Here is a 25,015-nt window from a genome sequence, read left to right on the forward strand (position 1 = left end):
GCAGCATCTGTGAAGGAGAAAACAGAGTTAACGTTTCGGGTCCGTGAACACTTCCTCAACTAACTCAGGTTCGGTGACCCTTCCTCAGATCTCAGTTCTGATGAAGGGTCACCGGACCCGAAACGTTAATTCTGTTTTCTCCTTCACAGATGCTGCCAGACCTGCTGAGCTTTTCCGGCAACTTTGTTTTTGAACTCACTCAAGTGGCTCAGTTCAGGTACCTTCAGTAAAGGTCAATCTGAAAGGGCTACTTACATTGACAAAAAAAGGAACAATGAGCATCACAATCGCCAGCTCCAACTGTGGGTTCTGGATTGGATTGAGTAAAGCTACCTGTGAAGAAAATCAGAAAAGCAATGCACAAATGACGAAAGGTTATTTTACTAAGCAGGTTTAATCCCATAATCCCTTCCCATGGACCACATCACAACCACCCCACCTATAATTCCCTTGCATACCAGAAAGATAATTGAATGCAATTGAAAAAATTGGCATACCCACCACAGAAAAACAGAAGTATTACAGCACTGGAGACGACCATCTAGCCTACTGTGCCTGTATTGGTGCGTAAAATGTGCATCATAACCTAATGCCAATCTCCTGCTTCTTTTCCCCCTCTACCCTTGTATATAATTTTTATCCAAATAATTACCAAATGCTTCTTGAATACTGCATTTGAACCTGCCTCCACCGCATTTCCAGGCAATGCATTCCATACTCAAACTACTTGCGTAGTGAAAAGGTTTCTCCTCACTTCACCTCTGTTTCTTTTGGAGATCACTTCAAATTTGCACCTACTTTTATGATTGGGAACAATTTCTCCCGGTAAACTCTATCCAGCCTCCTCATGATTTCGAAAAACTTTATCAGGTTTCCTCTAGCTTTTCTCTTTCCAAGGAGAACAGTCTCAACTTCTTCAATCTGTCCTCATAATTGAAGTTCCTCATACTTAGAACCACTGTTATAAAACACTTCTGTACTCACTCCAATGCATTCACATCCTTGGCAGGTATAACTGTACACAATATTCCAGGTGGGTCAACAAGTGTCTTATACAAGTTCAGCATCACCTCCTTGCTTTTGTACTCTATGCTCCTATAATAAAACCAAGAACACTGTATCCTTTATTAAAGCTCTCTTCACCTGTCCTGCCACTTTCAATAATCTATGCACAGATACACCCAGGTCCCTGTGCTTTCGTACCCACTGCTAGGAATTATATACCCTATTTTGTATTGACTTTCAATGTGAATTTTACCAAAATACATCTACTCACACGTCTCTGCATTGAAACTCATCCGCCAGTGATCTGGCCACTCCAAGGAACAGGTGCAGGCCATTCAGTCTCTTGAGTCTGTTCTGCCATTCAATGAGATTGTGGCTGCTCTGTGGCCTAACTCCATACATCTGCCTTTGGCCCATATCCCTTATACTTTTGCTCAATAAAAGCTTCTCTCCTTCAAATTTAAAATTAACAACTGATGTAGCATCAACGGCCATCTGTGGAAATAATTTATCTTTACCTATCCTGTCTTTTCCTGTTTATATGCTGAAGACTTAGTTCAGATGACCCTCAACCGTCTAAATTCTAGAGAAAACAGGCCTAATTTGTGTAATCTCTCCTCATAACTTAACCCTGAAGTTCAGGTATCATTTTCGTAAACTAACATTGTACACCATCCAGGGCCAAAAATCCCTCCTAAGAATGTGGTGGCCCATATCTGTCCACGGTATTCCAAGTGGGGTCTAACTCCAACCATAACTTCACCAACCTGTCTCTATCCTGTTGTACACTGTCCTCCTCACAATTTACAACTTTCCAAGTTGAGTCCCCTACAAATTTTAAAATTGTTTGCTGCACACCAAACTCAAGATCATTAAGATGTATCAGCACGGTGGCTCAGTGGTTAGCACTGCTGCCTCACAGCGCTAGGGACCCAGGTTAGATTCCAGCCTCAGACAACTGCCTGTGTGGAGTTTGCACATTCTCCCTGTGTCTGTGTGGGTTTCCTCTGGATTCTTAGTTTCCTTCCACAGTCCAAAGATGTGCAAATTAGATGGATTGGCCATTCTAAATTGCCCATAGTTTCTAGGGTTGTGCAGGTTAGGTGGGTTAGCCACGGGGAATGCACGATTACAGGGATAGGGCAGAGAGGTGGGTCTGGGTGGGATGCTCTTCGGAGGGTTGGTGTGACTTGATGGGCCAAATTGCCTGCTTCCACGCTGTAGGGGATTCTATGATATCAAGAAAACCAAAGGTCCCAGTGGCTGCAGAACGTTCTCAAGGCGGGGGAGTGAGCAGCCAGAAGTCATTGTGCACATTGAAACAAATGAAATAGGTAGAAATAGGGATGAGATTTGTGGATTGATTATAGAGAGCTAGGAAAAGAGTTAAAAACTAGGACCTTGACATGGTAATCGACTTCCAGTGCCACATACTAGTGACGGTAAGAACAGGAGGCCATGACAGACGAATGAGTGGCTAAAGAATTGGTGCAGGGAGCAGGGATTCAGATTCTTTGATCATTGGGATCTTTTCTGGGGCAGAGGTGACCTGTTCAAGAGGGACAGGTTGCACCTGAACTGGAGGGGGCCAATATCATGGCGGGCAGATTTGCTAGTGCTACAAGGGAGGGTTTAACTTAGATTGGCAGGTGGATGGGATCCTCAACAGCTGGGAGGCAAATGTGAAGCTGGAAGGAGATACAGTAATCAGAAATAGCAAGTTGAAGAGACAGGTCGGAACATGACAGGGAGCGAGGAATGCCTATTGGATTAAATTGCATCTATTTCAATGCAAGAGGGCTGATAAGTAAGGCTGGGTGTGGACAGGTACATTCGGCTGGGATATTACATGGCTAAGAGAGGGACAGGACTGATAGCTTAATGTGCCAGGCTGTAGGTGCTTTAGGTGGGACAGAGATGGGGGTAAGAGGGGAGGGGGAGTTGTATTTTTGATTAAGGGGAATATCACAGCAGTATTCAGAGATTAAACAACTGAGGCATCATCCAGTGAGGCTTTGTGGGTGGAGATAAGAAATAAGAAGGGGATGGTGACGTTATTGGGTTGTACTATAGGCCCCCAAATAGTCAATGGGAATTAGAGGAACAAATATGCAGAGGCAATAGAGTCGTCATAGTGGATGATTTTAATTTTCCTAACATTGACTGGGACTGCCATAGTGGAATTTGTTAAATGTGTTCAGGAAAATTTCCTCAAACTGTATATAGAGGGTCCTACTTGGGAAGGGACAAAACTCAACCTACTCTTGGGAAATAGGGCAGGCCTAGCGACTGAAGTGACAGTGGGAGAGCACTTTGGGATCAGTGACCATAGTTCTATTAATTTTAAAAAAGTTATGGAGAAGGACAAAACTGGTCCACAGGTTCAATTCTAAACTGGGACAAGGTGAATTTTGATGGAATTAGACAGGAGCTTGCAGGGGTTGACTGGAGTAGTTTGTTTGCAGGCAAAGGGTCCTCTGGCAAGTGGGAGTCCTTTAGAAATGTGATAGCTAGAGTTCAAGATCTATACTTTCCTGTGAGGGTGAAGGGTAAAGTTGGCCTGCATAGAGAACCTGGATGACAACAGATATTGAGGCTTTGATCAGAAAAAAGGAGGCATGTATCAAGTACAGGCAGCTGGGATCATGGAAATCCTTGGAAGTATATAGGGGATACAGAAGTTTACTGAAGAAGGAAATCAGGAGGGTGAAAAGGGGGCACGAGATAGGTTTGACTGAGAAGATTAGAGGGAACCCAAAGAGATTCTTTAAGTATATTGAAGGAAAAAGAATAACTAGAGAGAGAATAGGACCCCTCAAAAGTGGACATGTATGTGTGGAACTGCAGGAGATGGGCAAGGTCCTCAATGAATATTTCTCCTTTGCGTTTACTGTGGAGAAACACATGAACACTTGGGAAATTAGTGGTGATAACTTGGGGACAGTCCATATCACAGTAGAGGAGGTGTTGGTCGTATTAGAATGTATGAAGGTGGATAAATCTCCCGATCCTAACCAGATATATCCAAGAACACTGCAAGAGGCAAGAGACAAAATTGCGGGGACCCTGACTGATATATTTGCATCATCGTTAGCCATGGGTGAGGTCCTGGAAGACTGGAGGGTAACAAATATTGTGCCCTTATTTAAGAAGGACTGCAAAGAAAACCCTGGAAACCATAGAACAGTAAGCTTAACATCTGTGGTAGGTAAGTTACTTGAGAAGATTCTGAGGGATATGATATACATGCATTTGGAAAGACAGGGTTTGATTAGGAGTAGTCAGCTTGGCTTCATGCGTGGGAGATCATACCTCACAAATTGGTTAGAGTTCTTTGATGAAGTCATCTGGAAGGTTGATGAGGGCAAGGCAGCAAAAGTCTGTATGGATTTCAGTAAGCCTTTGATAAGGTTCCACACAGTAGGCTGCTCTGGAAGGTTAGATCACATGGAATCCAGGGAGAGTTGGCAAATTAGATTAATGGTAGCAATTGGCTTAATGGTAGGAAGCAGAGGGTAATAATGGAAGGATGCTTGTCAGACTGGAGGTCTGTGACTAGTGGTGTGCCTCAGGGTTTGGTGCTGGGCCCATTGCTGTTTGTTATCTATATCAATGATTTGGATGAGAATGTACAAGGCATGATTAGTAAGTTTGCAGATAACACTAAAATAGGCGGTATCATGGACAGTGAGGAAGGTTATCAGAAATTGCAGCACGATCTTGGTCAGTTGGGGAAGTGGGCCGACAAATGGCAAATGGAGTTTAATGTAGATAAGTGTGAGGTGTTGCATTTTGGAAAGTCAAATCAAGGTAGGGGTTTTGTGGTGAATGGTGGGGCCTTAAAGTGTGTAGTGAAACAGAGGAATTTGGAGTTTAGGTGCATGGTTCTCTGAAAGTGGAGTCATGGATAGAGAGGGCAGTGAAGAAGGCTGTTGGCCTTTATCAGTCAGGGCACTGAGTACAGAAGTTGGGAAGTTATGTTGCAGTTGTACAGGACTTTGGTGAGGCCACACTTGGAATATTGTGTTCAGTTTTGGTCACCTTGCTATAGGAAGGATGTTATTAAACTGGAAAGAGTGCAGAAGAAATTTACGAGGATGTTGCCAGGACTCAAAAGACTGAGTTATAGGAGGAGGGTTGACCATCTAGGACATTTTTCTGTAGAGCGTAGGAGAATGAGGGAGGATCTTATAGAAGTGTATAAGATCATGAGAGGCATGGGTAGGATGAATGCACTCAGTCTTTTTCCAAGGGATGGGGAATCGAGGTCTAGAGGGCATCAGTTTAAGAGGGGAAAGAATAAATGGGAGCCTGAGGGACAACTTTTTTACACAGAAGGTGGTATGCATATGGAATGAGCTGCCAGCGGAAGTGGTTGAGATAGGTACATTAACAACGTTTAAAAGATATTTGGACAAATAAATAGTTAGGAAAGGTTTAGAAGGATATAGGCCAAATGCAGGGAAATGGGGTTAGTATGGATGGACTTTTTGGTCAGTATGGACCAGATGGGGCCGAAGGAACTGTCTCCGTACTGTACAGCTCTAATGACCTCTGGGGAACTCCACCAGAAACCTTTCTGCAGCCTGAAAAATATACATTGACTGTTACTTTCTGTTTTCTATGACTCAGTCAATTTAGTGTCTGTGTTGCTCTTGTCCCTTTTACACCATGACCTATAACTTTCCTCACAGCTCTGTTTTATGGTACTGCATCAAACATCCTCTGAAAGCACATGTATATCATATCAACAGTGTTACCATCATTGGGCCTTTGATACCTTTCAAAAACTTCCAGCAATTAAAGATGATCTTCTTTTTAGAAATCTGTCCTGCCTCCTAAACAATCCACCTTCCTCCATGCAACTCCTAATTCCATTCTGAATAATTGTCTCTAGAAGCTGCCCTGCCACTGAAGTTAAAATAACTGGTTTGTGTCTATTGGCTTATCCTTACAACCTTTAGTTATAGAGGTCTACAGCATGGAAAAAGACCCTTTGGTCCATCAAGTCTGCACTACTCAAAAAACAATCAGCTAACTATTCGAATCCCATTTTCCAGCACTTGGCCCACACCGCAAGTGTACATCAAAATACGTAAATGTTTTGAGAGTTAATGCTCTACCACCCTTACAGGTAATGAGTTCCAGATTCCCACTACATTCTGGGTGAAAAGAATATTCCTCATTTCCTCTAAACATCCAGCCCCTTACCTTAAATTTATGCATCCTTGGTCATTGATCCCTCTACCAAGGGGAGTGTTCCTTTCTGTCTACCCTATCTGTGCCCCTCAATTTCAAGGAGGGTCCAGGAAAATGTGGATGTCATGCATGGCTCAAAGATTTACATCACGATTACCCAGTTATCATCCAGCAGGCTAGCAAAATAGAGTCAGCTTTTTCTGTCAGATTAATGTCACTAATGAGACATATTGCAGTAGTGTTTGGATACATTTATCTCTTTACTGACTTTGGTCCTCACCCAAACACAACACAAAATAGGCCCGAAACGTCAGCCTTCCTGCTCCTCTGATGCTGCTTGGCCTACTGTGTTCATCCAGCTCTACACCTTGTTATCTCAGATTCTCCAGCACCTGCAGTTCCTACTATCTCTGAAACAAAAGTCAGTGTTATTTGTTGCTGTGAAGCCATATGTTGGTGGGTAATGTTGGCAAAATTCACTGGACTCTAAACTATAAAACTGGAACTTCTAAATCCCAGTCTCAACTGAACGCTTGTACTTTTCTATAAATACATGTGTGAAAGTTTGTGGCGAGTAAGAAGATGACTTAAGCTGATGTGCGAAGATCCACGTCTACCTTGCAAAGTGTACCTTCTGGCTGCCCAGTGGGCAGACAGCACCATTCACGATGAATATTATATGTCTTCAGTACTGGTCTTAATTTCAATTCTGGCTTTTAGAAGTGAATTTTCTCTAAATTGTACCTAAGTTCAGGCATTATTAATGTTATATATTCATTTCAACGTGGCAGTTTTCAATATTTCTTGTTTGTTTGGAGTGTGCTGTGATGTGCTTCTCATTCTGATGAGGGATTTAACCTACTCACCTTGGGGGAAAAATTGCTGGAATGCATTTAACCCATGTTATGATCAGGATTATCAGAAAAAGTAGTTACGCTAAAGGGAAAATATTTTGAAACGAATCGTTAAGATTGAAGTGTGGTCCACTTTAATAACACAGCAAGCCGTTTGTAGCCAATGTGAGATTTAAACTTAAGTAGAAGATGAAATACTAATGTCAAATCTTTCTTGTGATATTCTGGTTTATAAAGTTGTGGTTTTAAGCAATACCTTAAATGACGTTAAGGCAATCATGTTGTGAGTACAATTTCGTCATTTAAGAAACATTTAGACAGCACATTGTTTGGGATAGGTATGGAGCGATATGGACAAAACACAGGCAATTGGGGCTAGTTTAAATTGTGAAAACTGGGCGGCATGGTGAGTTGGGCCAAAGGGCCTGGTTCCATGCTACAGACATCTATGATTCTATGATTCATAAATCCCTGTTCAAAGGGGTGCAGAGGAGATTCATTAGGAAGCTGGCTGGGATGGAAAATTTAAATTATGAGGAAAGGCTGGATAGGCTTGGGGTTGTTTTCTTTCGAACAGACAAGACTGAGGAGCGATCTGGTTGAGGTATACAAGATTATGAGGGGCACGGACAGAGTGGATAAAGAGCAGCTGTTCACTAAGTTGAAGGGTCAGTAATGAGGGATCACAAGTTCAAGGTGAGGGACAGGAGGTTTAGGGGGTATGAGATGAAAAACATTTTTTTACCCAGAGGGTGGTGACGGAATGGAATGTGTTGTCTGAGCAGTGGTGGAGGTGAATTGACTCACATCCTTTAACAAGTACCTGGATTTAGCACTTCGCACATCGTAATATTCAAGGCTATGGACAAGTGAAGTTGAAAGTCAGGTGCTTGTCACGTGTCGGTGCAGACTCGATGGGCCAAAGAGCTGCGTCTGCACCATATGATTCAATGAAAACAATTCCAGCCTGTTCAATCTCTGTTCACAACCAAACTCTCAAGTCTAGGCAAGATCCTGACAAATCTCTTCTGGACTCTTCTCTCTAGTGCTATTATATCCCTCCTACAATGCAGATTCCAGAACTACACACAAGACCCTAGCTATGGCCAAACCAATGTTTTACACAGTTCCAGCATAAACTCCCTGCTCTTAAACATTACGCCTCAGCTAATAATAGCAAGTATATGCCTTTTTAACCACTTTATCATGTGTCCCGCTACCTTAATGGACTAATGGATACGCACACCACGGTTTCTCTGACCTTCAGTGTTTCCCAGGGTCCTGCTGTTCATCACTTATTCCCTTGCCTTTTTTGCCCTGCCCATAGGCATCACCTTACATTTATCCAGATTGAATTCCATCTGCCATTATCAGCCCAGCCCATCTGACCTGCCCAAATATATCCACCTGCAATCTAAGCATATCTTCCTCATTTTCTCGTACCCCATCAATTTTTGTTTTCTCTCTGAACTTACTGATCAACCCGCCTACATTCAAGTCTCCATCATTTATATATACCATAAACAGCAAGGGCACAAAATTGATCTCTATGTGACCTCACTGGACACAGACTTCCAGTCACAAAAACATCTCATATCATCCTCTGATTAAAAACCAAAAGAACTGTGTATGCTGTAAATCAGGAACAAAAACAAAGTTGCTGGAAAAGCTCAGCAAGTCTGGCAGCATCTGCGAAGGAAAAAACAGAGTTAACGTTTCGGGTCCGGTGACCCTTCCTCAGAACTGATGGTGGCTGGGAAAATGTCAATTTATATGCAGAAATTAGGGAGTTGGGTGGGGTAGGGAGTAAACGTTAGGATAGAGCCCAAAGAGAGAGAAAGACAGTCGGACAGACAAAGGAGTTGCTAATGATCAGGCTGGGAGGGTGAGCAGTCGTTAAAGGGGACTGTTAGTGACTAACAACATGGGGTGTGTAATGGCATTAACAACTAATCATCCTCCTGTTCCTTTGAGTTTCTTCCAATCATCATCTCACCACTGATGTTAGACTTAATGGCCTGTAGCATCCTGGTTTATCCCTTCATCCTTTCTTGAGTAATGGTACCATATTGGCTATCCTCCAGTCCTCTGGCATCACTCCTGTGGCCAGAGAAGAATTGGAAATTATTGCCAGGGCACAGCTATTTCTTCTCTTGTCCCCCTCAACAGTATAGAATACAGCTACTTGTGATTTAGATACTTTTACGTCTGCTCATTCTAGGAACTGGAAGTTGTCTGGAGTATAATCTGGACATATGTGAGGTGATGCATTTTGGAAGATCAAGTACAGGTGGAAATTATGCCATGAATGGCACATCCCTTAGGAGTATTGATATGCAGAGGGATCTGGGTGTGCAGGTCCACAGATCATTGAAGGTGGCAGCGCAGGTAGATAAGGTAGTAAAAAAGGCCTTTGGCATGCTTGCCTTCATTGGAATGGGCATTGAGCATAAGGACAAACGTTATGCTGCAGCTTTGTAGAACGTTAGTTAGGCCACACTTGGAATATTGTGTACAGTTCTGGTCACCACACTACCAGAAGGATATGGATGCTTTGGAGAGGGTACAGAAAAGGTTTACCAGAATGTTGCCTAGTATGGGGGATTTTAGCTATGAAGAAAGGTTGGATACACTGGGTTTGTTTTCACTGAAGTGCAGGAGGTTGTGGGGCGACCTGAAAGAAGTTTATAAGATTGTGAATGGCATGGATAGAGTGGAAAATATGAGGTTTTTTCATAGGGTAGAGAGGTCAATTACTAGAGGACACAAGTTTAAGATGAAAGGGGCAAGTTTAAAAGAGATGAGCGAGGCACGATTTTCACACAAAGGGTGGTGAGTGCCTGGAACGTGCTGCCAGAGGTGGTGGTGGAAGCAGACACAATAGCAACATTCAAGAAGCACCTGGATGAATACATGAATAGGAAGGGAATAGAGGGATACTGGTCCTGTAAATGAAGACAGTTTTAGCATGGAAGGGCAAAATGGCGCAGGCTTGGAGGGTCAAAGGGCCTGTTCCTGAGCTGTATAGTTTTTTGTTCAATCGCAATTGGAGGTACACATGGCTCATGTCCAGCTTCATGAAGGACAGCCCCCTGCCAGTTTTACATATCGTTCTTCTATGTGAAGAATTGGATGTTTATCCAGGTGAGAAAAGTGGTTTACCGTCTGTCTAAGAGCGAAGGCGAACTGACCCGCTGGGCTTCACAAATGGTACGACCGGTGCTGCCCATTCAGCAACCTGGACTGGTTCGATGCTTTCTTTGCTTTCCAGCCTCCTGATTTCTGCCTCTACTTTTGCACTCAAGGCAAATGGCACTGAGCAGACCTTACAGAATCGTGGAATTGCTTCTTAGTCAATGTGTAAGGTGACCTAGGCCCCTTGGATAGTCCATCGGCCTTCCTGAAAGACGGCTGGGTATTTAGTTAGGATTTCACTCGGAAAGCCATCTTCCAATCGAAAAATATTGAGCCAATTTGGTTGAATCTTTCACAACCAATTTTGCCCCCTTTAGCTTGGGCCTGAGTCTTTTACTGCAATTAGTGCTAACTGAACCAGCTGCTTCTCATAAGAGACCAGAATCAAAGTTGTAACCTTAATCTGTAAAGGTTCCCCAGTGTAGGTTCTCAGCCTGGCTGAGGTCTGACGCAAACTTAAGGGTTAGAGTCCAGAGAGAATTTTGGTAATGACTGGTTCTGCAATCACTGATACAGTCACACCCATATCAACCTCCATTAGAACTGGGTGACCATTTAACCAGACGTTTATTTTGACTGGCTCTGATTTACATGCTGCTAAGCAACTTAACTGTTCCAAAGCAGCTGTATGTGAACTTTTCAGGGTGTGCACTTGCCTGGATACCGGCCTATGAGGTCTGTTACTCAATTCAGGCCCAGTGGGACTCTTTTGCTGTCTCAAGTCTGCATAGCAGCAGCAACTACAATGGCCTACTGTCTGAATGAGGCTTGGCTTTGTTTTGGGATTTGCTCCGGGATTACCTGGAGTCCCTCTGTTCAGGATATGTATTGAGTGAGGCAATGCTATTATCTTCATTCAAGTGGTGCTCCCCAAGCTCAGTTGGCCCGGTGAGAGTTTCCACTTCCATCAGAATATGCTGTAACTCATAAGCTCCACTTGCCACATTTTCTCATGACAAAGCCAGCTGTACTGCCTGTATGAAGTCCAGTTCAGCTTCAGCTAGGAGGTGCTTTTGCATGGCCACATCATTAATGCAACATACCAAACAGTCTTTCGGCGTATCACTTAGGGTTAAACTAAAATTACATGCCTCTGCCAGTTATCTTAACCTCAGCAAAAATCCCAACAAGGATTCCCCTGGGTCTCATATGCTATCGGTTTTACTAGGCAGTTTGAGAATTAGAGGAGGCTTAGGGTTGTAATATTCCTTAGCTAAATCTGTCAACTCTTGAAAGGTTTTAGTATCTGGTGTCTCTGGGAAGGTCAGACTTCTGATAACCGAAAATGCTTGCGGACCCGCAGGGGTCATAAGAATTACTTGTTGCTTTTCATCTGCCCCAATGTCATTTACGCAGAAAAAATATGTATTCCTTCCACATACTGGGCTCAGTCTTTGACGGCAAGATCAAATGAGTAAAGCTTCCCAAATAGTGGCAAGATGTCAGAAATGCTTACCCCAACTCAAAGACTACTGTTGCAAGTTAATCTCTTTAGGGGCGTGTTTTTCTCTCGTCATCACTGAAATAATACCTCAAAGGCTGGTACCCTGTTACCAAGTCACCCTTTACTTACATGTGCAGAAAACCTGACACTCACCCAGCTAGCTCCGTGTCAGCTCATAGACTGTGAAGAAAAATCAGAGTAACTTTGATTTTTTTTCTTCACAGATGCTGCCAGACCAGCTGAGCTTTTCCAGCAACTTCTGTTTTTGTTCTCACTATTTCTTCCTTGATTATAGATTCAAGCATTTTCCCCACTACAGAAGTTAAGCTAATGGGCGTATAGTTACTGGAACCGCCTCAGAGTCCAGCAAATTTTGGTAAATTACCACGAGTACATTTGTTATTTCCACTGCCCTCTCTTTAGTACCCTGGGATGCATTCCAACAGCGCCAGATCCAACTTTAACAGCAGTAACTTGTCCAACAATACCTCTTTAGTGATAATGATTTTTTTGTTGATTCTCACCTGCCATAGCCTCCTTGTCATCAATTATTGGCATGTTATTTGTGTCTTCCACAGTGAAGACTGACACAAAATACCTGTTCAACACCTTGGCTATTTCCTCATTTCGCATTATTAAATCCCCCTTCTCATCCTCCAGAAGATTATAAAGTCATGGGGGGCATAGGTAGGGTGAATAACCAAGGTCTTTTCCCCAGGTTAGGGGAGTCCAAAGCTGAAGGGCATAGGTTTAAGGTGAGAGGGGAAAGATCCAAAAGGAACTTGTGGGGCAACCTTTTCATGCAGATGGTGCTGTGTGTATAGAACGAGCCGCCAGAGGAAGTGGTGGATGCGGGTAGAATTACAACATTTAAAAGGCATCTAGATAGGAATATGAATAGGAAGGGTTTCGATGGATATGGGCCAAATGCTGGCAAGTGGAACGGGATGAGTTTAGGATACCTCATCGGCATGGACAAGTCGGACAGAAGAGTCTGGGTCTGACACTATCTCTGTTTTAAGTAATTGCCCCTGATTTTCAAACAGCTGAGTTGTAGATCATCTCATCAGAGATAACATCTGCTCCATCTCTACCTGTTCAGGTCTCATTAGGATATTATATAACCTCTTACCCTTTTAAACTCCAGTGGATGCAAGACTGGCTTGTTCAACCTTTCCTGAAAAGACAAATCATCCACTCTAGGTTCTAGTCCAATATATTTTCTCTAAACTACCTCCAATGTATTTACTTAAATAAAGCGATCAAAAACTGTGCACAGTACTTCAGGTGTTATCTCACTAATGTCCTGGATAACTGAAACATAACCTCATTTCTGTATTCTAGTCATCTTGCAATAAGTGATATCATTTCATTACCTTTCCTAATTACTTGCTGAACCTGCAAACCAACCTTTTACAATTCTTGGATAAGGACCCTCAGATCCCTCTGGGATTAGAACAGATAGGTGCTTGTTTTTGACTGGCGCAAACTTGATGGACCAAAGCACCTTGTTCTGTGCTGTAGACATTATTACTCTATCTCAGAGCTCCTCATTTTCTCACCAATTAGATCAAATGCTTTTTGTTCTTCCTGCCAAAATGGACAATTTCACATTTTTCCACATGATATTCCATTTGCTATATCTTTCACCACTCACTTAAACTATCTGTATCTTTTTGTATGTTCTGACGAAGAGTCACTTGACTCTTTTCAGGTTGGCAATTTGCACCCAATGGCATTCCACAGGACTTGGAAGAAGGAATCGAATGTACTGTAGCCAAATTTACAGACAACACAAAAAGAGATGGAAAGGCAAATTGTGAAAGGGATACAAACAGTTTACAGAGATGTGGAGGTACTGATGTTGAACTGAAGTGGACAAAGTCAGATATCAGATGACACCAGGTTATAGTCCAACAGGTTTATTTGAAATCACAAGCTTTCAGAATGTAGCCCCTTCGTCAGGTGTTAAGTAAGTGGTTAAAAAGTTGGCAAATGGAGTATAATATGGGAAAATGTGAATTTTTCTCTTTGGAAGGGAGAACAAAAGAACGATATTATTTGAATGGAGAAAACTGCAGAATACTGCAACATGAAGGGACCTGCGAGTATTATAGGAAGAAATACAGAAAGCTAGCACACAAGTGCAGAAGATAATCAGGAAGGTTGTTGGAATGATGACCCTTATTTCAAGGGGATTGAAGTATAAGAATGGGAAAGTCTTGCTGCGGCTGTACAAGGTGCTAGTGAGACCACATCTGGAGTACTGTAAGCAGTTTTTATCCCCGTATCTAAGAAAAGGTATTATTTCACTGGAGGCAGTTCAGTAAAGGTTCACTAGGAGGGATTGTCTTATGAGCAAAGGTTAAACAGGTTGAGATTCTGCTCATTGGAATTTAAAAGAATGAGAGGTGATTGCATTGAAACATGTACAATTCTTATGGGACTTGACAGAGTAAATACTGAGGATGTTTCCCCTCATGAGAGAGTCTAGGACTAGACGGCATTGTCTCAGAATAGAGGAGCACCAGCATGACACTATCTGTAAGGTATGATTCGGTTGCTCAAACACCATCATGGTCAATGTTCCCTTGAAGCTGTGTGGCTGTAAAAGCACTTGGAGGATCCGTGCACGCTGATCAACTTGTGAACACATTAACTTCTAGTTCTGTAAACCACTGCTGCGGAATGGATCTTTAAAAATTACAGGGAACGTAGATCATGATCTCCTGTCCTAATGAGGGAGTTACTCAAGGGGTCCTCAATACTGATTCCAGACCCCATGAAGTCACACAGCATCAGGTCAAACATAGCCAAGGAAAGCTCCTGCTGATAAGGGGAGGTGATGGCTTAGTAATATTATCACTAGATCTATTAACACAGAGATCTGGGTCATGTTCTGAGGACCCGGGTTTGAATCCCGTGTGGGATTTTTAAAAGTTTGGAATTAGATCTAACAGTGACCACGAAACCATTGCCAATTGTTGGAAAAACCTGCCTCGTTCACTAATGTCCTTTAGGGAAGGAAATCTGCTGTCCTTACCTGGTCTAGCCCAGATGTGACTACAGACCCACAGCAATGTGGTTGATTCTTATCTCTGGGCAATTAGGGATGAACAATTTATGGTGGCCTAACCAATGCCCACATTTCCTGGATGAATTAAAAGAACATACCCACCACCCCCTCTCAACTCAGGGATCAGTACTGCTCCAGGCTGAAAGCCACATACAGGAAATACTGAGGGTGGCAAAGGGCAAAATATGTACTCTAACTGAGGTTCTTCAACATTCATTATGAAACTTGATGAGTTGGTTGAGTTCTAAAGGACAGAGCTGCTCATTTGGGACTGCAGCTGGTGGTGAGGGAACCAACAAGAGGGAGAATGAACTTGATCTCACCCTCAATGTACTGTAGCTGATGCATCTGTCCACGGCTAGGAGAGGCCAGCACACAATCCTTATGAACTGGGCTAAATAGAATGGATTTCAAATAGATGTTGCAATTTAATACTGGACATCCATGATGTGTTGTGGGAAATCAGAAGCAGCAGAATTGTATTCAGACACAATCTATAACCACATGGCCTAGTATATGCCAGACTACCGTTACCACTAATTCAGGGGATCAATACTGGTTCAATGAGGGTGGAGGAGGTTATACCAGGAGCAGTACCAAGCATATCTAAAAATGCGATAGCAAACTAATGGAGCCAAAACACAGGACTACCTGCATGCTAAGCAGCACACGCGGCATGCACTAGTTACAACTAGTGATCCCACAAACCAATGGATTAGATCTGAACTCTGTAATCCCTTCCTAACAGCACTACGGGTGTACCTTCACCAAATGGGACTGTAACAGTTCAAGATGGGAGCACGCTTGCACTTTTCTAAGGGCAATTACAGACGGGTAATGAACAGCCTAGTCATGAATGTCCACATCCCAAAGGAATCAAAAGTGTAAGAAAGTTCAGTAACACAGATGAGTTCAATTTGAGTTGGGGTTGAAGAGGAAGTGGACAATGAATACAAACCTTCTTCCACTGAGGTAAGAGCAGCACCACAATCACCACAGTCTTCTCCAACATCATAATTAACAGGTAAAGTGCACACTGTCCAACCCAGGCACTGCACTCCAGTGGGTCCCCTGCAATTAAAGTTTAATACATGGAGTGAGTGCTGCATGCAACTGGTTAACAGCTGGATTATTAGATTTCAATTTCAATGCATAAATGCAGTCAAAACCAAACCGCATTCAGGCTTGCGGTAATAAGTGACGGTACAGACTCAATAGGTTGAAGAGCATTTTCTGCACTTTACAATTCTATGAATATACAAGTCACAAGTGGCAAAGAAAGACCAACTCCACTAAGTGAGATTTTAAGCACCACCCTCACCCCACACCCCCTTGAAGTTCAATGGCATTATCACTGCTGAATCCTTCACTGTCAACAATCTGGAGATTACCAAAGACCAAGATACTCAACTGGACCAGAGCAGTATTTTCATCCTGATTCCCAGTGATATCAGTCTTGCTAGGGCTCTGTGATGTCACCCCCTGTCAAAAGTGGCCTTGATGTCAAGGGCTGTCACTCTCACCTCACCTCTGGAGTTCAGCTCTTTTGTTCACGTTTGAACCAAGGCTGTAATGAGCTCAGGAGCTGAATGGCCCTGTTGGAACCCAAACTGGGCGTCACTGAGCAGGTTATTGCTAAGCAGGTGCTGCTTGATAGCACTGTTGATGACACCTTCCATCACTTTACTGATGATCGAGAGCAGACTGATGGGTTGGATTTACCCTGCTTTTTGTGTACAGGACATACTTGGGCAATTTTCCACATTGTCAGGTAGATACCAGTGTTGTAACTGTACTGGAACAGCTTGGCTAGGGGACCGGCAAGTTCTGGAGCACAAGTCTTCATACCATATGTTATCAGTGTCCACGGCCTTTGCTGTATCCAGTGCCTCCAACCGTTTCTTGATATCACATGGAGTGAATCATTTTGGCTGAAGACCGGCATCTGTGATGCTGGTGACCACTGGATCAGGCTGAGATGGATCATGCATTTGGCACTTCTGGCTGAAGACTGTTGCGAATGCTTCAGCCTTATCTTTTGCACTGATGTGTTGGTTCATCCATCATTGAGGATGGGGATACTTGTGGAGCCTGCTCCCCTCTCAGTGAGTTGTTTAATTATCCACCACCACTTACGGCTGGATGTGGCAGGACTGCAGAGCTTATATCTGATCCATTGGGTGAGGGACTGCTTAGCTCTTCTATCACTTGCTGCTTATGCTGTTTGGCCAGCAAATAGTCCTGTTTGGTAGCTTTACCAGGTTGACATCTCATTTTTAGGTATGCCTGGTGCTGCTCATGGCATGCCCTTCTGCACATTGTTGAACCAGGATGATACTCTGACTTGACGGTAATGGTTGAGTGGGGGATATGCCGGGCCATAGGGTTTCAGATTGTGCTGCAGTACAATTCTGCTGCTGGTGATGGCTCACAGCGTCTCATGGATGCCCAGTCTTGAGTTGCTAGATCTGTTTGAAGTCTGTCCCATTTAGCATGGTGATAGTGCCACACAACACGCTGGAGGGTATTCTCAATGTGGAGGCAGCACTTCATCTCCACAAGGACTGTACGGTGGTCACTCTTACTGATACTGTCATAGACAAACGCATCTGCAGCAGGCAGATTTTTCCACTTGTTGGTTCCCTCACCACTTGCTGCAGACCCAGTCTAACAGCAATGTCCTTTAGGACCCGACCAGCTTGGTCAGTAGTGCTGCTGCTGAGTCATTCTTGGTGGTGGACATTGAAATCGTCTCATCCAGAGTACGATTTGCGCTCTTGCGACCCTCATTGTTCCTCCAAGTGCTGTTCAACAGATTCATCAGGATGACAGGTTCATCAAACAAGGGAGGACAGTACATGGCAATCAGCAGGAGGTTTCCTTGCCCAAGTTTAAACTGAAGCCATGAAACTTCATGGCATCTGCAGTCAATGTTAAGAACTTACAAGCAACACCAGCCTGACTGTATACAAATGTACTGCTACTTTGTTTGGGGTCTGTCCTGCTGGTGGGACAGGATGTATCCAGGGATAGTAGGTGGTGGTGGTGTCTGGGACACTGTCTGCAAGATATGATTCTGTGATATAATTATGTCAGGCTGTTGCTTGACTAGTATAAGATAGTTCACCAATATTTGGCACTAGCCCCCAGGTGTTAGTAAGGAGGACATCGCAGGGTCAAAAGGGCCTTTTCTGCAGTAGTCTTTTCCAGTGCCTAGGTCAATGCAAGTTGGTCCATCCATTTTCACTTCTTTGAGAGTCAACCACATTGCTGTGGGTCTGGGGTCACAAATAGGCCAAACCAGGTGAGGATGACAGATTTTCTTCCCTAAACGATATTAGTGAGACAGATAGGTTTTTTCAACAATCAACAATGGTTTCATGATCATCAATAGATTCTTAATTCAAGATTTTTTTTACTGAATTCAAATTCTGCCGTGGTGAGATCTGAATCTGGCTCCCTAGAACATGAGCCTAGTTTCTGGACTAATACTCTCGCGATAACACCTCTAGGCAATCACCATTTTATAATAGGGGGAGGCAATAATATCTTTACATAAGGAGACCAAAATGGGACACAATACTCCAGGTGTGGTTTCACCAAGGCTCTGTACAGCTGCATGAAGATGTCCTTGATACTGCGTTCAAATACCCTTGCAATCAAGGTCAACATAACCACTGCCTTTCAAAATAGTCGGTGCACCTGCATGTTTACTTTCAGTAACTGGTATATATGGACACTTAGGTTTCATTTGCACATCAACACTTCCCAGTCTATCACCATCAAACTACTACTCTGCGAATCTGTTTTCACACACTGAAATGGATAATTGTATCAAAACAGAGATGAGGATCAGGAATAGGTCACCAGGCCCTTTAAGTCTGTTCTGCCATTCAATATGATCATGGCTGATTTCCTACCTCAATGCCATATTTCCACTTTTCCACCTGCCCCTTGATACCTTTAAAATCAAAAAGAAAACCTGTTTCTTCAATAGAACATAGAACAGTACAGCACAGTACAGGCCCTTCGGACCACGATGTTATGCAACCTATTTTCCTACTCTAAGATCAAACTATCCTGCATACCCTACATTTTACTATCATCCATGTGCCTATCCAAGAGTTGCTTAAATGTCCCTAATGTATCTGACTCCACAACCACTGCCAGCAGCGCATTCCACACACCCACCACTCTCTGTGTAAATACTTGATGAGACGGGCCAATAGGCCAAGGAATGGCAGGTGGAGTTTAATTTAAATAAATGTGAGGTGCTATATTTTGGAAAGGCAAATCAGGGCAGGACTTACACACTTAATGGAAAGGTCCTGGGGAGTGTTGCTGAACGAAGAGACCTTAACTGCAGGTTCATAGTTCCTTGAAAGTGGAGTCCCATGTAGACAGGATAGTGAAGAAGGCGTTTGGTACGCTTACCTTTATTGGTCAGTGCATTGAGTGTAGGAGTTGGGTGGTCATGTTGCGGCTACACAGGAAATTGATCAGGCCACTTTTGGAATACTGCATGCATTTCTATTCTCCTTGCTATAGGAAGGATGTTGTGAAAATTGAAATGGTTCAAAAAAGATTTACAAGGATGTTGCCAGGGTTGGAGGGTTTGAGCTAAAGGGAGAGGCTGAGTAGGCTGGGGCTATTTTTCCTGGTGCGTCGGAGGCTGAGGGGTGGCCTTATAGAGGTTTATAAAATCATGAAGGGCATGTATAGGTTGAAGAGGCAAGATGTTTTCCGAGGGTGCGAGAGTCCAATACTAGACGGCATAGGTTTAAAGTGAGAGGGGAAAGATTTAAAAGAACCTAAGGGGCAACCTTTTCACACAGAGGGTGGTACATGTATGGAATGAGGTGCCAGAGGAAGTGGTGGAGGCTGGTACAACTACAACGTTTAAAAGGCATCTGGATGGGTATATGAATAGGAAGGGTTTAGAGGGATATGGGCGAAATGCTGGTAAATGGGATGTGATTAATTTAGGAATCTGGTCGGTATGGATGAGTTGGACTGAATGGTCTGTTTCCGTGCTGTACAGCTCTATGACTCTACATATTCAGTGACTTCACTTTCTGCGGTAGAAAATGGCACATGTTTACTACACTTTAAATGAAAAAAATCTTTCCTCATCTTAGGTGTAAATGGCCTACCCTGCATCCTGAGACTGCAATTCCATGGTTCTAGATTCTCCAACAGGGAAAACACACTCCATGCATCTGTTCTGTCCAGATTTCTTAGGACAGTATATGTTTCAATCAGATCCCCTCTCATCCTTCTGAATTCTAATGTAAACAGACCCATCTGTTCTCATAGCACAGTCCTAACATCCCCAGTATCAGTCTAGTGACCCTCTGCTGCACACTCTCTATGGCCAGTTTACTTTTTCTTAAGTAGGGACACCAAAACTGCATGCACTACTCCAGCTGTGTTCTCATCAAAGCTCTGTATAACTGCAGTAAGAATCCCCACTTCTGAACTCAAATCCTCTTGCATGAAGGCCAATAAACCATTTGTCATCTTAATTGTTTGCTGTAGGACTGGTGTACGAGGATACAGGTCCCAATCTATCACCTTCTACATAATACTCATCCTTTCTGTTTTTCACACTGAAGTACACAACTTTATATTTGGCAACATTGTACTGCATCTGCTATGTGTTTGCCCAATCACTCAACTTGTCTAAATTACCACGCAACTCACAATCCCACCGAGTTTTATGTCATCAGCAAACTTGGAAATATTGTATATGGCTCCTCAAACCAGTTACTCATAACTTTCGTGAATAGCTGGGGCCCAAGCATTGATCCTTGCCGTATATCACTAGTCACTGCCTGGCCCTCAGAAGAACACCCAGACAATTTTATACTCTAGCATTTTCTCTACTACTTATGTTAGGTTATCTGGTGTGTAATTCTTTTTTTTTTCTTATCTCTCTCCCTTTTTAAATAGTGGAGATACATCTTCCATTCTCCAATCTGCAGGAACTGTCTTTAGAATTTTGGAAGACGACCACCAATGCATCACCTATTTCCAGGGGCACTTCCTTTAATACGCTGGGATGTAAAATATCAGATGCAAGTGATTTGTCAGCCTTTAACCTCATTAATTTCCCCAGCACCATTTTCATTCTAATACTGATTTCCTTCAATTCCTCCCTCATATTCAACCTTGGCTCTGCAGCATTTCACGGAGAAGGAGATGACTGATGTTGAGGTCAGGGATGAGTGTGTGAATACTGTAGAGAATGCCAATATATTGAAGGAGGAAGTTCTGGTTATCCTAAATTGCATTAAGGTAGACAAGTCTCTAGGGCCAAATGGGATCTATCCCAGGTTAATGCAAGAGGCAAGGGAAGAAATAGCTGGGGCATTAGCAGATGTCTTCACATCTTCTTTGACCACAGGCAAGGTCCTTGTTTAAAGAAAGGAAGCAGGGAGGGACAAGATATATGCACATTTGAAAGAAAATGGACTAGTTAGTGACAGGCAGCATGGTTTTGCATGGGGAAGGTCATGTCTCACGAACCTGATTGAATCTTTTGAAGAAGTGACAAAGATAATTGATAAGGGAAGGGCTGTGGATGTAGTTCATGTGGACTTTAGTAAGGCATTTGATAAAATCCCACATGGCAGGTTGGTAGAAAAACTAAAATTTCATGGGATTCGGGATGGGCTGGCTAGATGGATACAAAACTGGGTTGGTCATAGAAGACAGACGGTAGCGCTGGGTGTTTTTCAGAATGGAGACCAGTAACTAGTGGCATTCCACAAGGATAAGTCTTAGGTCCTCTGTTGTTTGTAGTATATATAAATGATAGGGAGGAAAATGTGCCTGGTCTGATTAGTAAGTTTGCAGATGACATGGTGTAGTTGCTGATAGTGCTGATAATTGTGAAAGGATAAAACATGATATAGAAAGATTGAAGACTTGGGCACAGAAATGGCAGATGGAGTTTAATTCAGGCAAATGTGAGGTGATGCATTTTGAAGGTTCAAATTTAGACGTGAATTATACTGTTAATGGCAGAATTCTTAGGAATGCTAACATTCAGGCGGATCTAGGCGTGCAGGTCCACAGTTCCCTAGAAGTGGCAACACAGGTAGCCAAAGTGATTAAGAAGGCATGTGGCATTGCTTACTTTCATTGGCCAGGGCATGGAGTACAAGAGTTGGCAAGCCATGTTGCAGTTATATAAAACCCTTGTTTGGCCGCATTTGGAGCACTGTGTGCAGTTTTGGTCACCACATTACCAGAAGGACGTAGAAGATTTGGAGAGAGTGTGGAGAAGGTTCGCCAGGATGTTGCCCGGATTATTTTCACTGGAAAGATGGCGGCTGAGAGGAGACCTGATAGAGGTCTACAAAATTATGACAGGCATAAATAGGGGGATGGTCAGAAGCTTTTTCCAAGGGTTGAATTTTCAATTACAACAGGCACAGGTTCAAGGTGAGTGGGAAAAGTTTAAGGGAGATATGCGAGAGAAGTTTTTTGCGCAGAGAGTGGTAGGAGCCTGGAACGCAATGCCAGAAGTGGTGGTGGAAGCAGGCACATTGGTGACATTTAAGAGGCATCTGGATGGCTACATGAATAGGGAGGGAATAGAAGGATACGGACTGAATAAGGACAGAAGGTTTGTTTTTTAATTTAGTCAGGGCATGATGATTGGCACAGGCTTGGAGGGCCAAAGGGCTTGTTTCTATGCCGTGCTTCTCTTTTATTCTTTGTTCTTTTGTGAAGACAGAATCAAAATGTGTATTTAATTCTTCTGTCATTTCTTTGGCCCTCATTATAATTTCCCTGCTTCTGACTGCAAAGCATCCATGTTTGTTTTTACTAATCTTTTTTTCTTTGCATATTTATAGAAGACTTTACGGTCAACTTCTACATTCCCTGCAATTTTAATCTCATACTATGTTAATCCAACCCTTTGATCGAATTTTTAGGCCTATTTTGCTGAATTCTAAAATACTTCTAATTCTCAGGCTTGCTGCTTTTTCTGGCAATTTTATACATCTCTTCTTTGAACATAAGAACATAACATAAGAACCAGGAGTAGGAGTAGGCCATCTGGCCCTTCGAGCCCACTCTACCATTCAATAAGATCATGGCTGATCTTTTTATGGCCTCAGTTCCATTTACCCACCCTCCTACTATAACCCTTAATTCCTTTACCATTCAAAAAATTATCTGAGCTTTAAAAACATTCAATAAGGAAGCCTCAACTGCTTCACTGGGCAAGGAATTCCACAGATTCACAATTCTTTGGATGAAGAAGTTCCTCCTCAATTCAGTCTTAAATCTGGTCCCTCTAATTTTGAGGCTATGCTGTCTTGTTCTAGTTTCACCCACCAGTGGAAACAACCTCCCTGCTTCTATCTTGTCTATTCCCTTCATAATTTTATACGTTTCAATAAGATCCCTCTTATTCTTCTAAATTCCAATGGATATAATTCCAGTCTACTCAGCTTCTCCTCATAAGTCAACCTTCTCAACTCCAGACTCAACCTAGTGAACCTCCTTTGCACCCCCTCCAGTGCCTGTACATCCTTTCTCAAGTAAGGAGACCAAAACTGCACACAGTACTCCAGCTGTGGCCTCAGCAGCACCCTATACAGCTGCAGCATAACCTCCCTGTTTTTAAACTCCATCCCTCTAGCAATGAAGGACAATATTCCATTTGCCGTCTTACTTACCTGCTGCAACTGCAAACCAACATTTTGTGATTCATGCACAAGGACTCCCAGGTCCCTCTGCGCAGCAGCATGCTGCAATTTTTTACCGTTCAAGTAATAGTCCTTTTTACTGTTATTCCTACCAAAATGGATGACTTCACATTTATCAATATCATACTCCATATGCCAGATCTTTGCCCACTCAGTTAAACTATCTATATCTCTCTGCAAACTTTCAGAGCTTTTTGCACACTTCGCTCTACCACTCATTTTAGCATCAACTGCAAGTTTTGACACACTACACGTGGTCCCCAACTCTAAATCATCCATGCAAATTGTAAATAATTGTAGTCCCAACACTGATCCCTGAGGCACAGCACTAGTCACTGATTGCCAACCAGAAAAGCACTCATTTATTCCCACTCTTTGCTTCCTGTTAGTTAACCATTGCTTCCTGTTAGTTAACCAATCTTCTATCCAATCTAATAATATTCCTAATTACTTTTGTAAGAAATAGTTGAACCACTTATCCTCTTTTTTTTCAGACAGGAACTAATAATTGATATAAAACAAAGAGCTGTGGATGCTGGCGATCTGAAACAAAAACAGAAATTGCTGGCAAAACTTAGCAAGTCTAGCAGCATCTGTAGGAAAGAAAGCACAGTTAATGTTTCAAGTCTGGTGACTATTCATCAGAATGAATAATTGTTGAAATTCATGCACATGTTCATTGAATATTCATTGCCTATCCACCATCAGTGCAATTCTGTCATTTTATGGTTAATCTTTCCCAAGAGACACCGCACAACAGGACTGTAATGTTATGACAAAGGGATAGCAAGCCATGTTCTGTAATACGTTTAAGTCCTGGCACTGGAAACAGCGAAGGGTTTCCTACAGACGGTAGGATTGTCCCTGGCGGTCTTAAGGAAAATTTCAAAGATCACATTGACTGATATGGCGAATAAACTGCAGGTAGCATTGCATGGCACAGCTAGAAAGGCAGAGATAAATGAGGTACTAACATGGCACTTGGCTTTAGAGGAACTATAACAGATGCTGGGTACTCCAGAGAGTTAAACTTTGGAATCAGGAGATATTTAGTTACAGTCAAAGCAGCTTGATCACAAGAGGAGAATGAAGAATCTAAAAATGAAAAAAAGAAAACTGGAATTAAATGGGCAACAGAAACAGAAAGAGAGAGAACATCAATATAAGCCTGTAATGATGTAGTTGAACCAACAGACATCAGATTCTGATACTGTTCTGAGGAAGGGTCACTGGACCTGAAACATTAACTCATTTCTCTTCACAGATGCTGCCAGACCTGCTGAGCTGAACTGAATTGAATAATTTATTGTCACATATATTCAATGTAAAAATACAGTGAGAAGTGTGTACCTTCGCCATACATATATGGCGCCATTCACATTAACATTGATTAAGATACAAAAAAAACTTGAGAGAGTCCAACATTCCTACTATCTCTAAGAGAGTCCAACATTCCTTTCCACTGCCGCAGTCCCACTCCGAGCTTTCCAGCCCTCACTGTGCCTCTGCCAGAGTC

At 42.8% G+C, this 25,015-nt stretch overlaps 1 protein-coding gene across 2 annotated transcripts in view; it reads right to left on the reverse strand.

Moving 5' to 3' along the window:
• stimate (STIM activating enhance) overlaps positions 1-25,015 on the reverse strand; it is a 123,936-nt gene that overhangs the window by 24,045 nt on the left and 74,876 nt on the right. For both annotated transcript variants that reach the window (XR_007263866.1, XM_048606291.1), the window contains exons 5-6: positions 15,732-15,844; positions 256-333 (exon numbers count right to left, since the gene is read on the reverse strand). Coding sequence is in view for 1 of the 2 variants with exons in the window: in XM_048606291.1 (XP_048462248.1) it covers positions 256-333; positions 15,732-15,844 (191 nt within the window). In the remaining variant the exon portion in view is untranslated. The remainder of the gene's footprint in view (positions 1-255; positions 334-15,731; positions 15,845-25,015) is intronic.

The sequence above is a fragment of the Rhincodon typus genome, chromosome 16 (genome assembly GCF_021869965.1).
Source record: "Rhincodon typus isolate 14 chromosome 16, sRhiTyp1.1, whole genome shotgun sequence".
In the NCBI taxonomy this organism is placed as follows: Eukaryota; Metazoa; Chordata; class Chondrichthyes; order Orectolobiformes; family Rhincodontidae; genus Rhincodon; species Rhincodon typus.